The sequence below is a fragment of the Phacochoerus africanus genome, chromosome 8 (genome assembly GCF_016906955.1).
Source record: "Phacochoerus africanus isolate WHEZ1 chromosome 8, ROS_Pafr_v1, whole genome shotgun sequence".
NCBI lineage: Eukaryota > Metazoa > Chordata > Mammalia > Artiodactyla > Suidae > Phacochoerus > Phacochoerus africanus.
Window position 1 is genome coordinate 61,550,104 of NC_062551.1, and position 22,982 is coordinate 61,573,085.

Sequence of the window (22,982 nt, forward strand, 5' to 3'; positions counted from 1 at the left end):
CTTGTAGAGTTCAGAACAATGAGAGAAATCAGCTCTGGGTCCTTTTTCATGGTCTCCAATATTCGTTGACCTAAAACAGCCATAATCTAAAAGTTGAGGGTTACCTTTTATCTGCGGACAAAAAGGGGACTATAGTCTGGGAAGCAGCATTTCCGAAAGCTACGAAAAACTGTTCCAAAGAGGTAGAGAGGGGAGTTCAGTGTGTATATGATTTTGGTGAAGGGGGAGGTACGTTCAAACAAGCACACATTTTTAGAGAAGGTTGCCGCTAGTCATAAGTTGCAGACATGAAAGATTTTAGTGCTTTTCTAGATACAAAGACATGCAAGAATTGGCCTCATAAAGTCTCCTCCTGAAAATATCTATCTGAGGACCTGTTCTGCCAGCTCTCCCAGAGCACATCGGCCTCACTCCTGATGGTCCCCTGGAACCTCTTTCCGGATGTCGAAGGTCCAATCACAGTGGCTCATGATTGAATCTGTGTAGAGGCAAATTGCAAGTGTCAGTCTCCAGTTTACAAAGTTCATAAATTGAGTCCAAAGCTTCAGCCTACATGCGTTAGAACAACGATGAGACCAGGTTTTCTGGACTCAAACTATGAGTGGATGCATTTTGTGTCTGGCATGCAAGCTGGTATCACATGCCCATTTCGTTTTGTAGGTTTGGGGAACATCTGAATATTTTGTCTCTACACCTACATGATTGAAAGGATGAAAATGCGACCTAACCCTCCCAGAACCCAGAAAGTTAATAAAAAGCTCTAAATGCCCTCGAATTCCAGACCCTGTTCCCTATAGGTAAAAGACCATACTTCTTGCTGTTTTAGGGCTTGCTTTCTGTTCTGTACAAAACTATGTGGAGAAAAAAAAGAAGAGAAAATAGGCCCCTGAGTACGTGCCTCTAGGCATGAAACTTCTTGAAACTGCTTGAGATAACAGGGGGAAGGGTCCCTAACTGCTTGTTTGGCTTCTGTAAAGCTGCTTGCATAAGATGAAAGGAAGGGAAGTTAATCACTAAACCGACCCCAGTAAGATCGGCTGTGCCATAAAATGTTGAAAATCCTGGTAAACATATCTTGGCGACAATATGTCTCCCCCTCCCAGGTACAAGCCCAAACACATAACTCCAGAACAAATTAAAACTAATTGGTCCACGAAGCACGGGTTCGCGAAGTTTTAAAATGATTGGTTTGTGATATTTTGAAATGATTGGTTTGTGAAGCGCGGGCTTTGCTGTGAACCCCGGGCTTTGTTGTGAATCCCATAAAAACTATCCTGACTCCGCACTCGGGGCCGCAGTCCTCTACCCCTGCGTGGCGTATGACTGTGGGCCCCAGCGCGCTTGGAATAAAAATCCTCTTGCTGTTTGCATCAAGACCGCTTCTCGTGAGTGATTTGGGGTGTCGCCTCTTCCAAGAGGGGGATTTTCTTTCTACTGGCCTTTCATTGGTTCTAGTCAGTCTTCACCAGCTTGAACCTCATGAGAACTAACTCCCAGTTCCTAAACAGCTTAAGTCAGTGTTACTGTTGTGGCCCATACATCAGAGGTGTTATCTACAGGGATCATAAGAATCTTGTGATGTTACCTGGGCCATGCAAAGCTTGGACAGTGTGCAACTAGAGAGGAAAAACACGGACAAAGCGAGGTGAATCAGTGAAGGCAGTTGATGAGTAAGGAGGTTTGACATGCTCTTCCCTCATCTGTGGTTCTGTAAGATGAGCTCAAAACTTAGTCTCCTGGAGTTCCCCTGTGGCACTGTGGGTTAGGGGTCCAACCTCACTCTAATGGCTTGAGTTCCTGCTGTGGCACAGGTTTCACCCCTGGTGAACTTCCACAGGCCATTCCTTGGGCACTGCCACACACAAAAAGTCTGCTTCTGTTAACCTTATTGGGCATGGTTTCAAGGTCACCAAATGTTGATTTGGTTGTGCAGTAGTAGCTCATCATTATATTCTGTTTGTGTTATACAGATACTCCATAAATAACCTGGAGAATATAGATAAGATTAAAATACAGTAAAAGAATGAGGAATGGCCAAATTTTGAGTATTTTTATGTGGCCTCTGTAAAGGAGGACATCATGGACCTGGGTGGTCCAATCTCGATGCATCCGAAGAAGTGTGTGGCACACACTTCCCCAACTCCTGGGAGACAACCTCTTAAGCCCTTGACACATTTGTCCTAATAATATGTATTTACCTTTGTCTTGGGCTGTGCTAGGCAATTTATGCTAATACTGCAACTACGGCTGGGTGGAGGGGGACTTAGTTCTCTCTATTATCAATTTGACATTTGGGGAAGCTGGAAACGAAGGTCAGCCACACAAGTGCCTCTTGCCTCTGAGACAGATACTCAAAATACCTGGACCACACCAAGGTGTGTGTGAGGTTCCCTGGTTTGCAATACTTCATTTGTATTGTCACACATTGATGCTGTGAGACACAAGTGAGAGGTCAACTAGAAGCTGGCAATGTGGTCCCTCCTGGACGGGGTCCTACTGAGCCGTCTTTGCTGACTTTCACATGTATCCTTCCACTGTAGTCAACTGTAGCCACAGAAATCTTAACTTTCTTTAACCTTCTTTCACCTGAAACAGATGTTTCTCTAGAACTATTTTTTGTCAATTTCACTGAATACATAATCATTTTAACGATTTTTTATAGTATTCATTTCATAAGTATTTTATTTATTTATTTATTTTAATTAAATTTTTTTTGTCTTTTTGCCTTTTCTAGAGCCGCTCCCGCAGCATATGGAGGTTCCCGGGCTAGGGGTGGAATTGGAGCTGTAGCTGCCAGCCTACGCCAGAGCCACAGCAATGCAGCATCCGAGCCACCTCTGTGACCTACACCACAGCTCACGGCAATGCCGGAACCTTGACCCACTGAGCAAGGGCAGGGATCGAACCCGCAACCTCATGGTTCCTAGTCAGATTCGTTAACCACTGCGCCACGACGGGAACTCCTCATAAGTATTTTTAGAGATAATTTCAACTCTCTGTGCATTTACTGTTGCTGCAGTTTCAGGTTAATGGTATATTAGCCCCATCAAGATGAGATCCTAGATGAGTTCCCATTGTGGCTCAGTGGGTTAAGAACCTGACTAGTGCAGGTTCTATCCCTGGCCTCACTCTGTGTTAAGGATTTGGCATTGCTGCAAACTGCAGCATATAACAGATGCTGCAGTTGTGGCCTTAAAAGGAAAAAAAAAGATGAGAAACTGGAACCCGAACTTTTGTCTCCTTTTGTGCTCTCTTGGCACAGAGCCTTGGAAAGTTAGAAGGTAAGAGGTTTTCATGTGACGAGGCCTGCTTGTCAACCCAGGTCCCAAAGTCAGCGGTGCCACAAAAATAAGAAGAAAGAGACAAAGAAATAGAGTGGGGATCAGGGGGCTACTGCCTTCAAGAGGCAATAGCAGCCCTCTGAGCCAACTCATGGTTTTTATTTATGATTTTCTACTTCCTTGTATGTGCAGGGGATACATGGGTATTTTACTTCAGACAGATTGGAAGCAATATATGCTAGGACAGTCATTCCTAAGCACATAAAGTAATCATAAATGTTTGAGCCCTCCCAGGCTGTAATTTGTTGTCGGCTTCAAGCCATCTATGGCCTCTCCCACAAATCCCCCAAGGCCCCAGTCCTGAGAATGTCAGAGCTGATGGTTTTCCCTCAGCAGCGTCAGTGCTTCAGCAGTCTTGTTTTCAAGATGCCATTCTTTGATGATGTTCTCATTCGTTTTGCCTCAAGGGTCACGAGAGAGTCACAAGACTTTGGAGAGTATAGACTGACTTCTACAGCCACTCTATGGTGCCCGTCTTTTCTTCCCATTCTGTGTCACGTCGCATATTCATGCCTCCAACATTTACGGCAGGAAATGGCATGTGATAAATTTGCTCTAGTTAGAGAACTTGCAGATTTTGAAAGAAATCGCAGATACAGAGTAATAAATATAATCTCAATAAAAGCGTTGCCTAAAAAGAAAAAGAGTTGGGAGTTCCTGTCGTGGCTCAGTGGTTAACGAATCCTACTGGGTACCATGAGGTTTTGGGTTCGATCCCTGGCCTTGCTCAGTGGGTTAAGAATCCGGTGTTGCTGTGAGCTGTGGTGTAGGTTGCAGACTCGGCTCCGATCTCACATTGCTGTGGCTGCGGCATAGGCCGGCAGCTACAGCTCTGATTAGACCCCTAGCCTGGGAACTTCCATATGCCACGGGTGCAGCCTTAGAAAAGACAAAACAAACAAATAAAAACAGTTTAAAAAAAAGGAAAAGAAAAAGTGTTGATTGGTTGGAATACAATCAGTGATGATTCAGGCGAGAAAGACATCCCTCACCACTCTCCCTCATCCCCCTTCTGCGATCTTTTCTTCTAATATTGTAGGTCATAAAACATCCCCCAGAACTTCAGTCTGCATGTTTTTGATAAGCAACAAGATAGCTGATAGTTCGAATTCCTGTTGTGACTCAGCGGTTAATGAATCTGACTGGCATCCATGAGGACGCAGGTTCGATTCCTGGCCTTAATCGGTGGGCTAAGGATCCAGGGTTGCTGTGAGCTGTGGTGTAGGTCGAAGACGCAGCTTGGATCTTGTGCAGCTGTGGTCTAGGCCGGCAGCTGTTGCTCCAGTTCAACCCCTAGCCTGGGAACCTCCATATGCAGCAGGTTCGGCCCTAAAAAGCAAGCTTGCAGTTATGAGTGAACAGAGAGCGTTACTGTGATAAGGTGTGTCCCTTTTGTAGATTTAGGAATCTATTGCACTTCATAGAGTCTGAAATTAGAGGTCCCTAATTTTTCTGGGCTGTTGGAAGACTGCTCTCTAAGTCTGGGTGCGTCCCCTTTAAGAGCAAGTCTTTGAAAGGTGGGGACTCTGTTTCCCGCCCACCAGACGGAGCTACTAGGTGGTAGTTCCACCGAGACAGCTGATAGGTAAGAGCAACAGCAGCGGAAACTGCTTTACCCAGAAGTCTCCACGTTTCACTCCCGGGGCGAAGGTGACTAAGCCAACGAAGGGCTGGGGGAGGGGCGCGTGCGTGCGCGCGCACCGCGCGGGGGCGGGACTTCCGGCGCCCCGTGGAGTCTTTCCTTTAGTCTCCGGCAGTTATCCCGTTCTAGACGCTGGTGTCCCCTAGGTGGGCACCGAGGTAACGGAGCGGAAAAGCAGGAGGAGAGGCGTGGTGCCCGCTGTCTAGAAGCGGATGCGAGGCCCTCTGAGCCCGCAGTTGACGGCGGTGCCCTCGTTCCCGCCCTGCTCGCCGCCTCTCCCGGCGCCGCTCTTCCCACGGCCGGTGGCCGAGGCCGCGCCGATGAACCCGGCTCAGGTGGGTGCTGCGTCTCCCGGGCCCCCACCCGGTCCGACTCTCGCCTCCGAGGACCAAATCCGGACGGAGGGGAGCCCTGTCAGTTCCCTGCGGGTCAGGCCCAGAGTCCAGAGCAGAGGGCGGCCCTGGGAGCGGTCGCCCTTTCATCCAGTGGGCGGGGGTGCGGACGAGAGTTTGCTGGCGGCCGCCTTTGGACGTCTGCAGGTGCTACGGAGTCGTCAGCATTGGGGCAACCCGGGGTGTTTTGTGTTGGGAACAGAGGGGAGAAGGTGTCTTCCCTGAAACGTCATCCTGAGCCGATGGAATCTATGCAAGGTTATAAATGCAGTGGGTAAGAGAGGCCGCGATGTTGTGATTTACAAGGAATATGTTTGTTCATTCAGGTGGCCGAAATGTATTTTTCATGTGAATATGTTTTTGGTTCACAGTTTCAGTCTCACAGCTCCCAAAACCCTTGGACTTTCCTAAGGGTGGGGAGTGACCGTGATTTTTGTCACGTGAATGATGTGACTTTTGAAAACACCTAAGGACTGGAGTTCCCATTGTGGCTCACTGGGTTACCAACCCAGGTATCCATGAGGATGAGGGTTCAATTCCTGGCCTTACTCAATGGATTAAGTGTCTTGTGTTACTGTGGCTGCAGTGTAGTCCAGCAGCTGCTGCTCTGATTCCACCCTTAGACCGAGTGCCACCCTAAAAAAGCAAACAAAAACAAGGTACTTAAGGCTGGGGGTGAGTTACCTGGACGGCCACCTCAGGACTAGAGGGTTTGCACTTCGAGTGTCATTTCTTCCTCTTCAGGGAGACACGAGGGGCTAGAGGTTGTCTCTGGCTTCAGTAGGCAATGATTGAATCAATTTTATGCTTATATAACGAAGCCACAACAAAACCCCACGGGACAGCGTTCAGAGAGCTTCTGGGTTGGAGGCGCTGGGAGGGTGATGCAGTGAGAGAGCATGGAAGCTCCTGCTCTTCCATCTGGCTGTTCTTGAGTTACGTCCCTTTTTAATAAACCAGTAATCTAGTAAGTAAAATGTTCTTTTCAGTTCTGTGATCCACTCTTACAATTGATTCGAACCCAAGTTGAGGGTCTTGAGAATGCTTGGGCTTTTGACTGAGATCTAAAGTGCTGAAGGGAGGGCAGTTTTGTGGGACTGAACGTTTAACCTGTGGAATCTGATGCTGTTTCTTGGTAGATAGTGTCCGAATTGAGTAAATGCTTGAGCACCCTGTTGGTGCCTGAGGATTGCTTTCTGTTATGTGGGGAGCAGCAACCCTGTCTCCCACCGTGTTGGAATTGGGTCCAGGAACCTAATTTAGGGGCATATACAGATTTGAAGTTTAAAGTTGTTTGAGAAGAAATGGATGGGGTATGAAGGCGAGAAGACTGGTGAGAACATGAAAACCAACTCCAGGAGAATTGTGGTAGGGCCTGGACCAGAGCAGTGACAGTGTAGGAGAGATGTGACAAAAGTTGGGATAGATCATAAAAGTAGAATCGACAGGAGTTCCTGTTGTGGCGCGGTGGGTTCAGAATCTGGTGTGGCAAATGAGTACGGTGTGCCCCAAGTTCTCAGCCACCTATTGTCACCCTGATGTTTAGGCGCCCCAGTCAGTGCAATGGTAATGTTCTGAAACTCCTCATCTGTGCTCCTCTTTTTTTTTTTGATTTTTAGGGCTTCACCAACGGCATATGGAGATTCCCAGGCTAGGGGTCCAATCGGAGCTACAGCTTCTGGCCTACAATGCAGCCACAGCAATGCCAGATCTGAGCCGCGTCTGTGACCTACATGACAGCTCAAGGCAATGTCAGATCCTTAACCCACTGAGTGAGGCCAGGGATCGAACCCACAACCTCATGGTTCCTAGTCGGATTCGTTTCCACTGTGCCAGGACAGGAACTCCCTGTGCTCCTTCTTGAGTCTGAAGATGCTGTGGGTCCACAAAAAACTCCTGGTTCTGAACTCAGTCCTGGCTTACATGGGTCAGTCCCATTTCTGACAATGGACGGGTTACAATGTGACATGGGTGCTGGGCACAGGATCCAGAATGTTTGAAAGCTTGCAGGTGCCTCTGTGGTGCCCACATCTCAGGCCAGACCCTGGGTGATGCTTTTCTGCCCCCTCTTCTACCTCTACAAGCACTGGGTGCCAGACCCAGTGATGAGTGACAGTGAGAAAGCAGGCACTAGTGCCACCAGGACCTGGTAACTCTTCCTGGTCGAGAAGCTGGAGGTAGGAGGCCTGGATGTGTGGGGAAAAGTGCTAAAGATCTTGAAGAGAGAAGTGTAGTAACCATTGTATCCAGCAGATTTTCATTTATAGATATAAATGAGTAAGTGATAACATGGAGAGGCCAATATTTTTGTAAGAGTTTTGTTTTTTTTTTTTGTTTTGTTTTAGGGCTGCACTCTCATCATATGGAAGTTCCCAGACTATGGGTCGAATCGAAGCTGCAGCTGTGATCTACACCACAGCCACAACATCGTGGGATCTAAGCTGTGTCAGCTCATGACAACACAGGATCCTTGACCCACCGCTCGAGGCCAGGGATTGAACATGTGTCCTCTTGGATACTAGTCCAGTTCCTTTCTGCTGCACAACAGGAATGCCAAAAGAGATTTTTATTATTTATATTTCTCTGGTGTACAGTGAATAGTGTGTCACACAGGGCCATGTTAGGAGACACCAGATTTGATCAGGAGACAGAAGCAAGGGGAGACCTAGGTCAGATCCATTTTCGGGTTTTCCCAGAACAAATGTGCAGAATAAGGGGGAGAGTTTGGGATTGACCAGTCTGAGTAATTCTGGTGTGTTTCCCAGCTGAGGAGCTGCCCCTGCCTATCTGGTATGTGGCTTTGGGCTGATTTAGGGCAGAGGAAATAGTGACTTGGTGTATGACAGATCAGGAGGTGGTTCAGACCATGGGCTCTAAATGGCAGGGGAGATAGAAACACATCTGGCTGTAACTTTGGCTCTGGAATCGATGGATGGAAAATAGACAAATACAGAATTGAAGGAAATACAGCACAAGCACTGAGCTACGCACATTTTTACAGGGCCGTGTGGTCTTTGAGGATGTGGCCATACATTTCTCCCAGGACGAGTGGTGCCTCCTGGATGAGGCGCAGAGGCTCCTGTACCGGCGTGTGATGCTGCAGAACATTGTGCTGTTGTCCTCTGTAGGTAAGGCCCTCACACCCAGCCCACAATCCCGGGCTGGGCTCTGTTCTCCCTCACTTCCCAGGGCCACCTCTGACCTTCCCACTGTGAGATCATGGTTTCTGATTCCTTTGTGGTTTCCCAGCATGTGTGTCATTGGTGCCAGGGCTGGGCTCCGTGCTCTCTCCCTTCTCTGCCAGCAGCCCAATGCTCTGAGATATTGTAAGAAAGGGCTCAGGTAGCAGAAATCTGGAAGTTTATCTACAGGATCCCACCAGCCTTGCCTGCACCTGGTTGGGTGACTGTCCAGGGGCATAGAACCTTAGTGCCTATGCCACTGACCTGGTTGCTACTTGTGAATCCTCCTATGATGTCCTTCTAGCTTAAAATGTGAGGTTTCATGGGATGGGTCCCATCCCCTTCCCCAGACTGGCTTCCTCAGGCCCAGCTGGTTGCTCACTGTGAACAATAGAGGGGCCCTGGGTCTCTGACAGGGTGGACGTTACTCTCACAACATCAAGAGAGGCTCAGAAAGCACATGATCCTGGTGCACGGGAGTCAGGAATTTGTGAGAAGTCAGAGCTGGGTTCCCATCACGCTGTGCATCTGTCCTGTGTCCACCATTGTGTGGTGCCAGAGAGTCCACACCTCATTTCTTTCTTTTCTTTCCCATTGATATTTCGAATCTGAACTTCCAGCCCTGGTTCTTACCCATTCCCTTCCACTGCTCCCTTTGCAGTGCTCTCAACATCTGACTACACGTAAAGTGTTGTGACGTCTGCCTGTGTCCTTAAACACTCCTTGGATCCCGGCTGCTGTCTTGCATCTAGACATTCTGAGTCTGGACATGGCCTTCTACTCACTGCTCGCCAGTCACCAGCAGCCAGGCCTTGTTGAAAGCCATCTGCAGAGGAGTAAGTCTTAGACCCTGCCCTTCCTCCCTGCATTGTACCCCTTCCTTGTGTCTTTACCTGTCTTCTGGGCTCTGCCATCACATGAGCTTCCCAGGCTCAGCTCTGCACAGCAGGCCTTCCTCACACTGGCCCTCATCCCACACCTGTCAGCCACCTCACGGACTTATTGCTGCCTGTGTCTGACACACATTTCTGACGGGGCTGCCTCTATCAGCATCTCTCTCCTTCCAGGTTGTTGGCACAGAGCCCAGGCTGAGGAGGCAGAGCAAGGGGATTCTGTTAGAGTGTCCCAGGTCAAGACTCCAAAGATGCATAGCCCACTCTTGAAAGACATTCTGCGCCTGGCTGAGCATGATGGGACACAGCCTGAGCATGAGGTGTACGCATGTGCGGCAAGTCTTTCCCCGCATTGCAAGGCGCAGAGTAGGAAGAAGCTCTCCAGGTGGGATGAGGGGAGGGCTTCCTTTGTGAAGAACCGAGGTGTAGCCATGGCAGAGAGGACCGTGACGGGCAGGGAGGGAGGGCAGGACCTTCCAGCCAGTACAGGCCTTCTCCAGCACTCGGCCCCTCACAATGGAGGGACGCTTCTCTCTCAATGGAGGGAAACCTTTGAAAGTGCACACAACGATTATAGGTGTAGCGAATGTGGGAAAACCTTTAGCCACAAACATGTGCTTGTTGAGCACCAAAAACACCACACTGGAGAAAAGTGATACCATCCAAGTGAAAGTGGAGAGCTCTTCATTTCAAGGTTCCGTCTGGTTCAGCACCAGGAAATCCACACTGAAGTGAAGCTTTTGGAGCACGTTGGATGTGGAAGATTCTTTACACAAACGTCTGGCCTCATTGAGCGCCGGAGAGTTCGCACTAGACCAGTGCCTTACAAGTGCCACCAGTGTGGGAAGTGTGTTAAAGATGGTGCCACACTGCTGGTTCATCAGAGAGTTCACACTGGAGAAAAGCCCTATAAATGCAGTGAGTGTGGGAAATTCTTTAGGTATAGCTTCACACTCAAAAGACATCAGAGAGTTCACGCTGGAGAAAGGCCATATGAGTGCAGTGTGTGTGGGAAATTTTTTGTAGACAGCTCCACTCTCCTTATTCATCAGAGAGTTCACATTAGGGGAAGGCGTTTTGAATGCAACAAATGTGGACAATTCTTTAGGTACAGCTTTACACTTGAGAGGCATCAGAAAGCACACACTGGAGAAAGGCCTTATGAGTGCAGAGAATGTGGGAAACTTTTTAGGCACAATTCAAATCACATCAGGCATCGGAGAAGTCACACAGGAGAAAGACCTTATGAGTGTCATGTATGTGGTAGACTCTTCAGTCAAAACTCCCACCTCATTCGGCACCAAAATGTGCACACCAGAGAAAAAACTTACAAATGTAGCCAGTGTGGGAAATTCTTTATGGACAGCTCCACACTCATGGTTCATCAGAGAGTCCACACCGGTGAAAAACCATATGAATGCAGTGAATGTGGGAAAGTTTTTAGATATAACTCCAGCCTCATTAAACATCGGAGAATTCACACTGGGGAAAAGCCTTATGAGTGCATCAACTGTGGGCGAAGCTTTAGCCAAAACTCCCACCTCATTCGACACCAGGAAGTTCACACTAAAGAGTATTGCAGACAGGGAAAGACTGCAAAGAAAAGTCTGGTCTGATTTAGCACTGGGAGGTACTGCTATGGAACTGTTTTTGTGTGTGTGTGTGTGTGTGTATGTGTGTCCCACCCCCCCGCACCTATGGCATGTGGAAATTCCTGGCCCAAAGATGGAACCCAAGCCACAGAAGTGACAGTGCTCAATCTCTAACTGCTAGGCCTTTGGGGAACTTCCTTAAATTTTTTTTAATCATGGCAAAATACATACGAACATAATTTACAGTCTTAACTATATTTAAGTGTGAGTTCAGTAGTAATAACAATTCACATTTTGTGCAGATATAGCCTTTCCATCTCATAAAACTGAAACTAAACCCATTAAGCAACAACTCATCCCCTGTCCCTTATCTCCTGACAACCACTATTCTATTTTCCGTCTATGAATTTGTCCACTCTTGGGTACCTTGTATAAGAATCATGAAGTTTTTCTTCTTTTATGTCTGGCTTATTTCACTGAGCATGTGTCAGAATCTCCTTTTCTGACTAAGTAATACTGTTTCTTGCTGTGGTGCAATGGGATTGGTGGCATCGGGACATAGGTTCTCTGGTGCGTTGGGGTGCGGGTTCTATCCCTGGCCTGGCACAATGGGTTAAGGGTCTGGCGTTGCTGCAACTGTTTTGAAGGTCGCAACTACAGCTCAGTTCTGGTCCCTGGGCCAGGAACTCCACATGCCATGAGGTGGCCAGAAAAGAAAAAAAGGAAAAAGAAAAAAATACTTTGTTTTATGCGTATATCTCCTTTTCTGTATCTCTTTATCAGTAGACTCTTGGCTTGCTTCCACTGTTTGGCTCTTGCAGATAATGTTGTCATAAGCATGATTAAACAGATATTTCTTTGAAGCCCTGTGTTCAGTCCTTTTTAGATATATACCCTGATGTAGACTTGTTGGGTCATGTGATAATTCAGTATCTAAAATTTTTCGGTATCTGAGGAGCTATTTTCCATAGTAACTGTACCTTTTTACGCTGGTATAGCTTGAAGATTCTAATTTCGCTGTAATCTCACCAACACTTTTTATTTTCTTCTTGTTTTGTTTTTTTATAACACTATCCTAAGGAATATAGGTAAAGTTTAATTGTTGTTTTGATTTGCATTTAATGATGTTGAACATTTTTTCACTTGCTTGTTGGCTATTCTTTGTATATGTTCTTTGGGAATATGGCCATATGGGAATATGGTTAGGGTTAGGCTGGAATATTAGCCATATTAGAATGAAATCTTGCCGTTTGTGACAACATGGATGGATTTAGAGAGTATTATGCTAAATGAAATAAAGACAAATACCATATGATTTCACTTAAATGTGGAATCTAAAAAGCAAGACAAATGAACAAACAACCCCCAACCCAAAGCAGAAGCAGATTCATAGAAACAGAAAACAAACTGGTGGTTGCCAGAAAGAAGGGGGTGGGGAAGTGGTTGAAATAACTGAAGGCGATCGAGAGATACAAACTTCCAGTTATAAAGGAAGTCAAGGGGATGTAATATACAGAATAGGAAATATAGTTAATAATGTAATAACTTTAAATGTGACAGAGGATAACTAGACACTGTAGTATCAGCTTATATATGAATGTCAAATGAGTCATGTACACATACAACTAATATAACATTGTCCATTATTTTTCAATTAAAAAACGTTTTTCCTAAAGTTTTAAAAGGCACCACTAAAAAAGGTGAAGGAGGAGTTCCCCTAGTGGCTCAGTGGTTAATGAAGACGACTAGGAGGTTGTGGGTTCGATCCCTGGCCTTGCTCAGTGGGTTAAGGATCCGGCGTTGCTGTGAGCTGTGGTGTAGGTCACAGATGTGGCTCGGATCCCGAGTTGCTGTGGCTCTGGTGTAGGCCGGCAGCTACAGCTCTGATTAGACCCCTAGCCTGAGAACCTCCATATGCTGTGGGAGCAGCCCTAGAAAAGACAAAAATAAATAAATAAATAAGTAAATAAGTAAATAAGGTGAAGGAGTTCTCCTGTGGCATAGTGGGTTAAGGATCTGTTATTGTCACTGCAGTGGCTTGGGTTGCTGCTGTGGTGTGGGTTCTATCCCTGGTGCCATGGTGCATGCTGCAGGCACGGCCAATAAAAAAAGGATGAAGAGAGTCAAAAGGCACAGGAGTTCCTGCTGTGGCACAGCAGTTTAAAGATCCTGCATTAACTCTGTGGCAGTGTGATTTTGATCCCTGGCCCAGTGCAGTGGGTTAAGGATCCAGTGTTAAGACAGTTGTGGCATAGGTCACAGCTGTGACTCAGATTTATTCCCTGGCCTGGGAACTTCCGTACACTGTGGGTGTGGGCACACACACACAGAAAAAGGGTATAAACTTCCATTTATAAAAATAAGTCACGGAGCTATAGTGTACAGTTTGATGACTATACTTAATAGTACTTACTGTCTTGCATATTTGAGAATTGCTAAGAGAGTAAATCATGACAGTTTTCAACACACAAAATTCTGTAACTGTGTATGGTGACAATGTTAAATAGACTTACTGTGATCATTTGCGATAAATACAAATACAGAATCATGTACATATGAAACTAATAAATGTTATATATTAATTACATATAAATTTCTTTCAAAAGCAGGAATAACAGATTTCTGTGCTTTCTGGCTTTATCTGGAGTAGTTGCCAGCCTTTTGAACCCTTTGGTGAGACCTAAACTCTCACCCCCTTGATTTGTTTGGGTGTGGTCCTTGAATCAGAGCTGCAGCTGCTGGCCTACACCAGAGCCACAGCAATGCAGGAACCGAGCTGCGTCTGCAACCTACACCACAGCTCACAGCAACGCTGGATCCTCAACCCACTGAACAAGGCCAGGGATCGAACCCGAAACCCCATGGTTCCCAGTTGGATTCGTTAACCACTGAGCCACGATGGGAACTCCTTTTCTGAAATTTTGGTTAACACTCATGATACATAAAAGTATTATGTAATTGACTATGTTGTCATTAATTTTTACTATCCATCTCTTTTGACTGGAATGACAGCCTCATGAGGGCAGGGGTCTTTGACTCTTTAGATCTTGATATATTTCATATAGCCAAAATGTTGTCTGGAATGGGGTAGGCACTTAATAACTATTTAGGAGGGAGTAAATATGAGGCCAGAGATGCCCTGTTTTTAGTGTTCTGGCAAAGCTATCTGCTTGCTTTACATTTCCCCTAAAGCTAAAATAAAAAGAAGATATAAATAAATAATAAATCACAATTTAGAGGGCCATAACCACAGGCTAGCCAAGATTCCTTTGTCACTAGATTCCTTCATTTCTTAGACTTCTGTTCCCTTCAGACTTCATTCAGATCCTAACCTTCTCTACCTGGCTGAGGCCTATTTTGGCCACCAAGTTTAAATACCTAAATACTGATTGATTTCAGCAATTTCAACATTTCACAAATTCTTTTCTGAGATAAACTCACCTCTTCTATATTTGCAGGTGAAATTATATTGACTCCCCGGTAAGGAGATATGTAATCCCGTCCTCTATCTCAGGATTCAGATGCCCCCTTTCCAAGTAAGCTATGCCTGTGACCACGGAGTCATTGTCCAGGTAGAAAGCGGTATGTGGTAAATCACTCTTCTTTTCAGAGGGGTAGATGTTAGCTTTTAGAAAAAAACTGACGAGTTCCTGTCATGGCTCAGCAGAAATGATTCTGACTAGTATCCATGAGAATGTAGGTTCAATTCCTGGCCTTGCTCCGTGAGTTAAGGGTCTGGGATTGCTGTGAGCTGTGGTGTAGGTTGCAGATGTGGCTCAGATCCTGAGTTGCTGTGGCTGTGGTGTAGGCCAGCAGCTATAGCTTGGATTTGACCCAGAGCCTGGGAACCTCCATATGTCATGGGTGTGGCCCTAAAAAGACAAAAAGAACTGACTGGGAATTCCCATTGTGGTGCAGCGGAAACAAATCCAACTAGTATTCATGAGGATGCAGGTTTGATCCCTGGCCTTGCTCAGTGGGTCAGGGATCCAGCATTGCAGTGGAGCTGTGGTGTAGGTTGCAGATGTGGCTCAGATCCCATGCTGCTCTGGTCGTGGTGTAGGCCAGCAGCTGTAGCTCCCATTTGACCCCCAGCATGGGAATTCATATATGCCGTGCATGTGGCCCTAAAAAGAGAAAGAAAGGAAAGAACTGACTATCAAAATGTGGAGTGAGGAGTTCCCGCTGTGGCTCATGGGTTAATAATTTAGCTATGTTTATGTGGCAGCGCCGGCTCCATCCCTGTCCTGGCACAATGGGATAAGGATCTTACATTGCTGCAGCTAGGCACTGGGAACTTCCATATGCGACAAGGGCAGCTGAAAAAGAAAAAGTGGAGTAAGAACTGTATGTTGGTCCCTAATGGGATACAATATTGGCTCTATGTTTATTCTGAGGGAACCCGAAACAAAGCACATGGTTCACCTGCTTCTCGAAGCTCCAAATCCCTCTGCTGTCTTGCCTACCATGGCTCTGTCTGAAACCAAACACGGTGGGTGAAGTCATAAATTTAGTCTAAAGCTTCCGTCTTTCTTGTATTGGAAGAACCTTAAGGCACTATTGATTAGACCCCAGATATGGATAGATGCACTTTGTGTCAGACCCACAATTTGGTATTACGTGCCTTTTTGGTTTTCTAGGTTTGGGAAACATCTGAAATACTGTCTGGTTAGCTCCTGTGATCTGCACAAATTATATTTCACAGAAATCCAGGAGCGTCCCCTTTAAGAAGCGTGAACCCCAGCCCTGTTCAGAGAGCCTCGCAAAACTCCTTCCCAACAACCCTTGTGGCGGGGCGGGACCCAGGCCCGGGCGAGAGCGCTGTGAGCTCCATTACCCAGAGGACACCGCGCCCGGTGGGCACTTCCGAGTCAGATAATGGCTTCTGGGTGGGCCTTCCGGCGGCGTCAACCACGGGTAACACTTCTAAATTCGGATTGTTCCCGCGCTCGAGTTTCGAGAGGCCAGGCCACCATGAGGTATGGGAGGTAGGCAGGCGTTGTGTACGCGGCTCTTTGCGGGGGAGGGTTGTCTGAGGCTCGGCGTGGCCGCTGGAGGCCGGCACAGCTTTCGCCCACGGACGCCGCCGCTGGAGGCCACCGAGCTGTTGGATCCGCCTCAAGTAAGTGCTGCGCCCTCCGGGCCCTCTTCCTACTCTATTCATTCAACAGTGTTTTTATTCTTATCAGTGTTTTCATAAGGTGTGTCCTGTGTTTATATTTTTTTGTTCCTCCCAAACCTTGGTTTTCCGAATTTTTAAATACGACCGGCACAGAAAAAAAATGCACGGAACTTCTATGTGGAATTGAGTAAAATTGTGAAAATTAATATTCATTCGCAGCTCAGGTCAAGAAATGGGATTCAGGAGTTGACTGATGGCTCAGAGGGTTAAGGATCTGGCAGTGTCGCTGCTGTGGCGCGGGTTCAGTCCCTGGCCTCCGAACTTCCTCTTGGCGGCGGCTGCCACAAAAAATGCGCTGTAAATAGGACCCCAGAAGCCGCCTCTGCGACCCTTCCAAAACAACTATCCCCACCCCCCAAAACGTAAAGTATTGCCTCATGTTTCAAGTAAACATTGACTTGCTTTTCTTTAGTTTTTTGTTCGCGCCTGGGTTACTTGGATGTACCAGGGACCATGATTCCAGCACGGGCCTTTAATATTTACCAGAAGTTCCCTCAGTGGACCATGAGGATGTGGGTTTGATCTTTGGCCCCTGCTCAGTGGGTTAAGGATCCAGCGTTGCCTTTAAGCTGTGGTGTATGTCGCAGACGCTGCCCAGATCCCGCCATTGTTGTGGCTGGCACCTGCAGCGATTCAAATCTTAGCCTGCCCGGTAACTTCCTTATGCCTGGTTCGGTCCTAAAAAAAAGGGGGTGGGGTGGGGGGAGGTCCCATTATGGTGTAGCAAAAACGAATTCGACTAGGAACCATGAGGTTGCAGGTTTGATCCCTGGCTTCACTCAGTGGGTTAAGGATCCAGTGTTGCTCTGAGCTGTGGTGTAGGTTGCAGATGTGGCTTGGATCTGGTGGTATTGTGATTGTGGTGCTGGCCAATGGCTACAGCTCTGATTCAACCCCTAGCCTGGGAATCTCCATATGCCACGGGTGAAGCCCTAAAGACCAAAAAAAAAAAAAAAAAAAAAAGACTACCCCTGGCTGCAGAGTGCAGAACAGACTGAGGGAGTGGAAGACAAAAAGGAGACCATCCCAAAAGCAATTGCAGTCTTCCAGGTGAATGTTGGTTGTGGCAGGACCAGAGTGGTGGATGTGGAAGTAGGAGAAATACTTGGCTTCTGGATTTATTTTGAAAGAGGGACTAACCACCTGTTCTAATATGGAGGGGTCACAGATGACTCTAAAGTTTTGTTCCCTTTGCATCTGGAAGGGTGGATGGGCCATCAGCTGAGATTGGGAAGTCAGTGGTAGGAGCATGTTCTAATGAGAGTATTAGGAATTGGGTTTTGGCCATGCAGAGTCTCAGATGTTCCAGAGACTCCACAGTATAGGAGTCCAGTGGAGAGCTGAACATGTAGATGTAGAGTACTGGGGAGGACTTACAAGGAGAAGGAGTTACTATGGAAAGGTAGATTGTGATGAAAAGTCCAGCAGGTGGCCTAGGTTTTCGTGGCGGAGGGCCATGACATTGATGCCGAAGTAAAGCAGAAACGGACGTGAACTGACAACAGTGTCAGGCTGGTGCTTACTTCTTCTCCCGTAGACTTAACAGCCTTTTGTGGTGGAACCTGGGGAGTGTCTGTCAGAATGTCAAGTGACTTTACCCAAGATGTGTCCCGTGGGTGTGGATTTTGAGTGGCTGTTAAAGGGACAGAGATTGTACCTGATGAAGAGACCTCATGTCCAGGGAAGAAGTGGAACCTGATCAGAGGTTGTTAGATCCGCATGGTGTGACGGAAGTTGGAGTCTCGAACAAGGCCTGGTAGGGAAGCCTTCAGAAGAGGGCTGGGGAGCTGCCAGTGGAGACGTGGGGTACAGTGGGGTTGTGTTGCATTGGCCAAGTACTTCCTGAATGCCATGTGCAGAAGGGTATGTGAGGAGGCAGGGGATGTGGCAGTTTTGTGGGCCAGGTGGTAGCGATGGGGTCAGATGTACGTGGAGGTCTGATGAGTAATACGCATGTGGGAAGGACTTGTGAACCCAGGGCCCTGATCCCAGGCCCACAGTTTAGATGGCATCTGTCTCTCCACCTGCCTGTTGCTGAGGGGTGGAGCTTGTGCTCAAGGAAGCAAAGAGAGGTATTGGCCGTCTAAGTGAGAGAGCTGGAGAGGATGATGAGCACGGAGTGAATGTGGGCTGGTGTTATAGGTACTCCTGAGGTCCTGGGGAGAGAGCCTGCTTATGGACACCTCTGTCCCCGTCATCACAGGGCTCTGTGACCTTTGAGGACGTGGCTGTGTACTTTTCCCAGGAGGAATGGAAGCTTCTTCATGAGGCCCAGAGACTCCTGTACCGAGATGTGATGCTGGAGACCTTTGCACTTGTTGCATCATTGGGTAAGGCCCTCATACCTCTCCCGGCACCCTGGAAAGGTCTGTGCCTTTCCCCTTCTTTTGTAAGAGCAGCTCCACACTTTTCACAGCTAGACAAGGGGCACATGTCTGTTACTGCTTCCCTGTCATATGTGCTGTGGGTGCCAGGGCTGGGTGAGTGTGTCTGCTCCCTCCTTTCACAAGTAGCCCCAGTACCAGCCCCTGAAGTTTATTCAGTGAAGGTTTTCTTCCCCCAGAGAGTTAGAATTAGTCCAGAGGGTTCCATTAGTCTCAGCCCCTCTCTGCTAAGGGGACTCTGTAGACCCCATGCTGTAGACCTCTGGGCTCCAGGTTCTGCCCCCTCCTAGTTGACGTTTCCTGGGGCCTCACTGTGTCGGGAGTTGTTGGGACCCAATAGGGTCCCTGTCTGTGGGGTCCACCTGGCTGTCTCTGTGAGGACATCTCCCCCCACCCCCCGCAGAGATTTGTTTTGTGGTGTTATTTTTCTTTCCCGAGATTGTTTGGGATTGGTTGTCCCCCTGGGCCAGTACTGACCACTCACCTGTCCTGTCTTTCCCTTAGGACTTGCATCTTCTAGGTCCCATGTTGTCCAGCTGGAGCTGGGAGGAGAACCCTGGGTACATGACAGAGTGGACATGACTCCAGGCACAGCAAGAGGGCCTCAGAATGGGCCTGGCCCTGGTGATTCACATCTGGGGGAGGATGTGATGTCACAGCTGGGTTCACACCATACCAGGAACATGTCCTGTGCCCTGCACTGTTTGGGTGCCATGGCCAGGGGCTGTGTACCTCATTTCTGCCTTTCCTGCCCATTCTTGACACTTTGCTCCTTCTCTCATTTCTACTCTGCCTTCCGGCCCAGAATTATCCTCATCTCGTCTTCCACTCCTCATACGTCTACTCCATCCTCACTCTGCTGTGGTACGTAATATTGGTGAAAACTTAATGTGTCATAAGGTCTGCATCCGTTCTTAAGATAGTCCTTGAACACCAGCTCCTCAGTGACAGGTGGATTTTCTTGGCATGGACAAAACCTTCACACAACACACATGTGTCACCAGCAGCCAAGACCCTGGTGAAAACCTCGACTGGATGAGTTTTACAGCTGTGGCTCCTTCATGCACTTCACCCCATCCTTGTGTCTTTTGCCTGGTGAGTCTTCCCTGTTCTGTGATGTGTAGAGGCCCAGAACCTGCACGGCAGCCCTTATCCTTCCTTGCCCCAGCTTCTTTGTCCTGAAAATAGTCCCATGAATTTATTCCAGGATATGTCAGACACATATCTGGGATGGGGCTGCCCCCTTCTACAAAATCTCGTGAGTTCATTTGTATTTCTCTACTTTCAGGTTGCTGGCTTGGAGCTGAGTACAATGAGACACCTTCTGAGCAGAATATTTCTGTAGAAATGCCCCAGATAAATCCTTCAAAGTATTTTGAAGATGGCCTGTCCCTGGGAGAGATGTAGGCTGCACTTAGTGATTTGCATCTAGCTGAGGTTGCAGGAACAACCTTTGCCAGAACCTGTGGGGGCAAGAGTGAAGCACAGTGGAGAAAAAGTCTTTGGAAGTGATGTGGGTAAGGCCTTCATGAAGAGTCACACAGTCCATACTTCCAAGTTGTCTGTAACATGCCAGGAGGCTGAGAAGGATTTCCTGGGTAGCTGTGTCCTTCAGCTTCAGGTCCTGTCACAAAAGGACACTGAGTGTGAGGAGGCCTTTCCCAGTGGACAAAGGCAATACCAATGCAGTGAATGTGGGAAAGCCTGCTGAAATACAGGCCTGCTGAACACCAGAGAGTCCATACTGGAGCGAGGCAGTTTGTGTGGGAAAATCTTCAGCTCTAAAGGCAAACTTTTTCTTCACTGAAGAGTCCACACTGGAGATAGGCCTTATGAGTGCAATGAATGTGGAAAAGCCTTCTGCTATAAAGATTCACTTGTTCAACGCCAGAAAACCAGCTCTGGAGATTTGTTCCATAAGTGCTGTGAGTGTGGGAAAGGCTTCAGCTGCAAATATTACTTGCTCAGCACCAGAGTGTCCACACTAGAGAAAGGCCTTATGAATGAAGTTGATGTGTTAAAACCTTTAATTAGAAATACCAACTTGTTGAGCCCAGGGGAGGCCACACTGGAGAACATCCTTATGATGAATGCAGTCAGTGTGGGGATGTCTCCAGCTCTAAAGGCAAGCTTGTTCAGCACCAGAGCATCCACACTGGAGAGAGGCCTTATGAGTGTTGTCAATGTGCCAAGTTCTTTAGGCAAAATTTCAGTCTTATGAACCAACAGAGAATTGACACTGGAGCAACACCTTATGAATGTAGTGAATGCTTGAAATCCTTTTGCCAGAAGTCCTCCCTTAATCAACACTGTAGAGTTCACACTGGAGCAACACCTTATAAATGCATTGAATAGAGGAAATTCTTTTCCTCCCACACTCATCTAATTAAACACTTGTGAATCCACACTGGGGAAAGGCATTATGAGTATTTTGAAGGTGGGAAATCCTTTAATCAATGTTCCACACTCATTAGACATCAATGAATTGGCACTGGTGAAAGGGCATATGAATGTACTGAATGTGTTGAAACCTTTAACCAGAGCACCCAGCTTACTTTATAATGAAAAGTTCACACCATAGAAAGGCCTCATAAGTGCAGCAAATGTGGGAAAGTCTTCTGTCCAAGGTTTGCTTTCACTGAGCACTAGAAACTTTACAGCCTTTATAAACCTTATTAGTGCAGCAAATGCAGGAAAAGTTTCAGCCAAAGTTCTAACCTTCTTTGCCACCGTAATCTTTATACTGAGGAAAGGCCTTCAAATGAGGTGAGTGAGCACCAAGTGATAATGATAATAAGTACATAATACTAAGTATGTTTGTGCAGTTGTCATCAATTTGAGATTGAACTCCATACATCTGAACATCCCTGGTGTGGAGATAGCTTCTGACTTCTGGGTCATAGAAGCTATGGTATACTTTATAACCTGCCCAGGACTGTTGCCAGACTTAATGTCACTGTGAGTGTCTTCCACCAAGTTTCAGATCCCCATAGTGGGCAACACCCCTGAGGATGACCAAGCTAGGTAGACCTTGTGCTCTCACAGCCTGTGGAACGAAGCATGTGTAGCCTGAGCAGATGGGTGTTTGTCATTCTCTTGTGTCTGCCTAGCCCATGGACCTAACTGCCTTTGACCAGGGGGATCTTCTCTGGGTGCTCCTGGTGGCTTACAAAGGTTTACCTTGTTTAGTGGCATGTCTCATGTCATGCTCAGGTTGGATTTTTCTAGCTCCAAGGTACTGTTTGGAAAGTGTCTCCTTCAATTTGCTCTGTTCTCTGCCATAATAAAGTTATTATTTAAGCTACATTTCATCCTGGGTATTTTGCAATGGTTTTGAGAACCAAATTGAACCATCAAGATGAAGAGGAACAGGTTTTGTGGGCATTCTAAACTCAGTATACCTCACTGAGAATAGCATCATGGCAGAGAACAGTTTGCACTCCAGTTTTGCTCTAGTTTGTATGGTTATCCAAGGCTTCCTGGGAAAGACTATGGATTTGTGTGACTAGTCTTGTGACCTAGACAATGTTACAATTTTTGGTAGGTCTAGGAGTCACCCTGACAATCATCAGTGTTTTCTGGGGCAGCACTTGTTCTCTTTTTCACATGGGATGTTGCATAATACCCCCAACACTTTAAAAAAGAAGATATTTTCTAGATCCACCTGGAAAAAACCTTGTTCCCTAATGTCCAAATTTGGTAACCTGGTGTTACTGAGTATAGACATTAGGGTGGGAACCATATATGCCACAGAAACACACAGGGAATTCATAGGGAGTTTAGCAAACAAGAGGAATGAGCCTATTCTTAAGTTGTATCCAGGAGTTCCCATTGTTTGTTGGGGGTAAGAATCCAACTAGTGTCCATGAGTTTGCAGGTTTGATCCCTACCCTTTCTCAGTAGGTAAGGATCCCGTGTTGCTAACAAATTACCCACCCCTCCCACATACACCTTCTGATATCTCTTCTATCCAACTATTTTCACATTCAGCTATTTTTTCTAGACTTGTATTCATCTTTTTCTTTCATAATGAATGCCTAATTATGTCAAGAATCATCTAAGTTGTAAATGTGAAGTCTTCAATAATTTCTGAAAAATATACAATTTGGATATACTATCCATTTGACTGTTTATCCTTATTGATCTGTTAATGGATAGGGTTTTGTGGTTTGTTTCCAGTTTGGCTTCCACATATAAGCTTCCTATGAACATTTACATAAAACTATGAATATATGGTTTTATAGTCTAAAATGAATGGTTGTGCTCTTTACTTTTCCCATGGACAGTGTGGGGGCATTCCAGTTCCCCTACATTCCTCACCTACACGTGGTTGGTACAGTCAGTGTTTTAAATATTTGCTTCAAAGTGTGTAGT

The 22,982-nt window shown here is 46.8% G+C and overlaps 2 protein-coding genes and 1 long non-coding RNA gene across 4 annotated transcripts; all 3 read left to right on the plus strand.

Moving 5' to 3' along the window:
- The first annotated feature begins 5,057 nt into the window (after positions 1–5,057).
- LOC125132914 (zinc finger protein 547-like) lies at positions 5,058–14,727 on the plus strand. The gene is made up of 4 exons (XM_047790774.1): positions 5,058–5,318; positions 8,377–8,503; positions 9,219–9,393; positions 14,501–14,727. The coding sequence occupies exons 1-3, from the start codon at positions 5,196–5,198 to the stop codon at positions 9,242–9,244; spliced, it is 276 nt and encodes a 91-aa protein (XP_047646730.1). The 5' UTR covers positions 5,058–5,195; the 3' UTR covers positions 9,245–9,393; positions 14,501–14,727.
- Positions 10,107–11,905, plus strand: LOC125132913 (zinc finger protein 17-like; the record flags this gene model as incomplete). The annotated part of the gene is made up of 1 exon (XM_047790773.1): positions 10,107–11,905. A coding segment is annotated over one exon (960 nt), but the record flags the coding sequence as incomplete, so codon positions are not given.
- Positions 14,728–15,086: 359 nt separating the features above from the next.
- Positions 15,087–22,725, plus strand: LOC125132917 (uncharacterized). 2 transcript variants are annotated; one of them, XR_007136352.1, is made up of 5 exons: positions 15,087–15,534; positions 15,748–16,586; positions 17,762–18,554; positions 19,113–19,703; positions 19,897–22,725. It is a non-coding gene; the product is annotated as an uncharacterized LOC125132917 (long non-coding RNA). The 2 variants fall into 2 exon arrangements; XR_007136351.1 differs by having other exon boundaries at positions 15,087–16,586.
- The last annotated feature ends 257 nt before the right edge of the window (positions 22,726–22,982 follow it).

Coding starts and splice junctions, on each gene's coding strand:
- LOC125132914 (XM_047790774.1), top strand. CDS start 5,196: ATGCGAGGCCCTCTGAGCCCGCAGTTGACGGCGGTGCCCTCGTTCCCG. Junction 5,319..8,376: donor CGCCGATGAACCCGGCTCAG/GTGGGTGCTGCG, acceptor ACATTTTTACAG/GGCCGTGTGGTCTTTGAGGA. Junction 8,504..9,218: donor TGTGCTGTTGTCCTCTGTAG/GTAAGGCCCTCA, acceptor CTCCCTTTGCAG/TGCTCTCAACATCTGACTAC.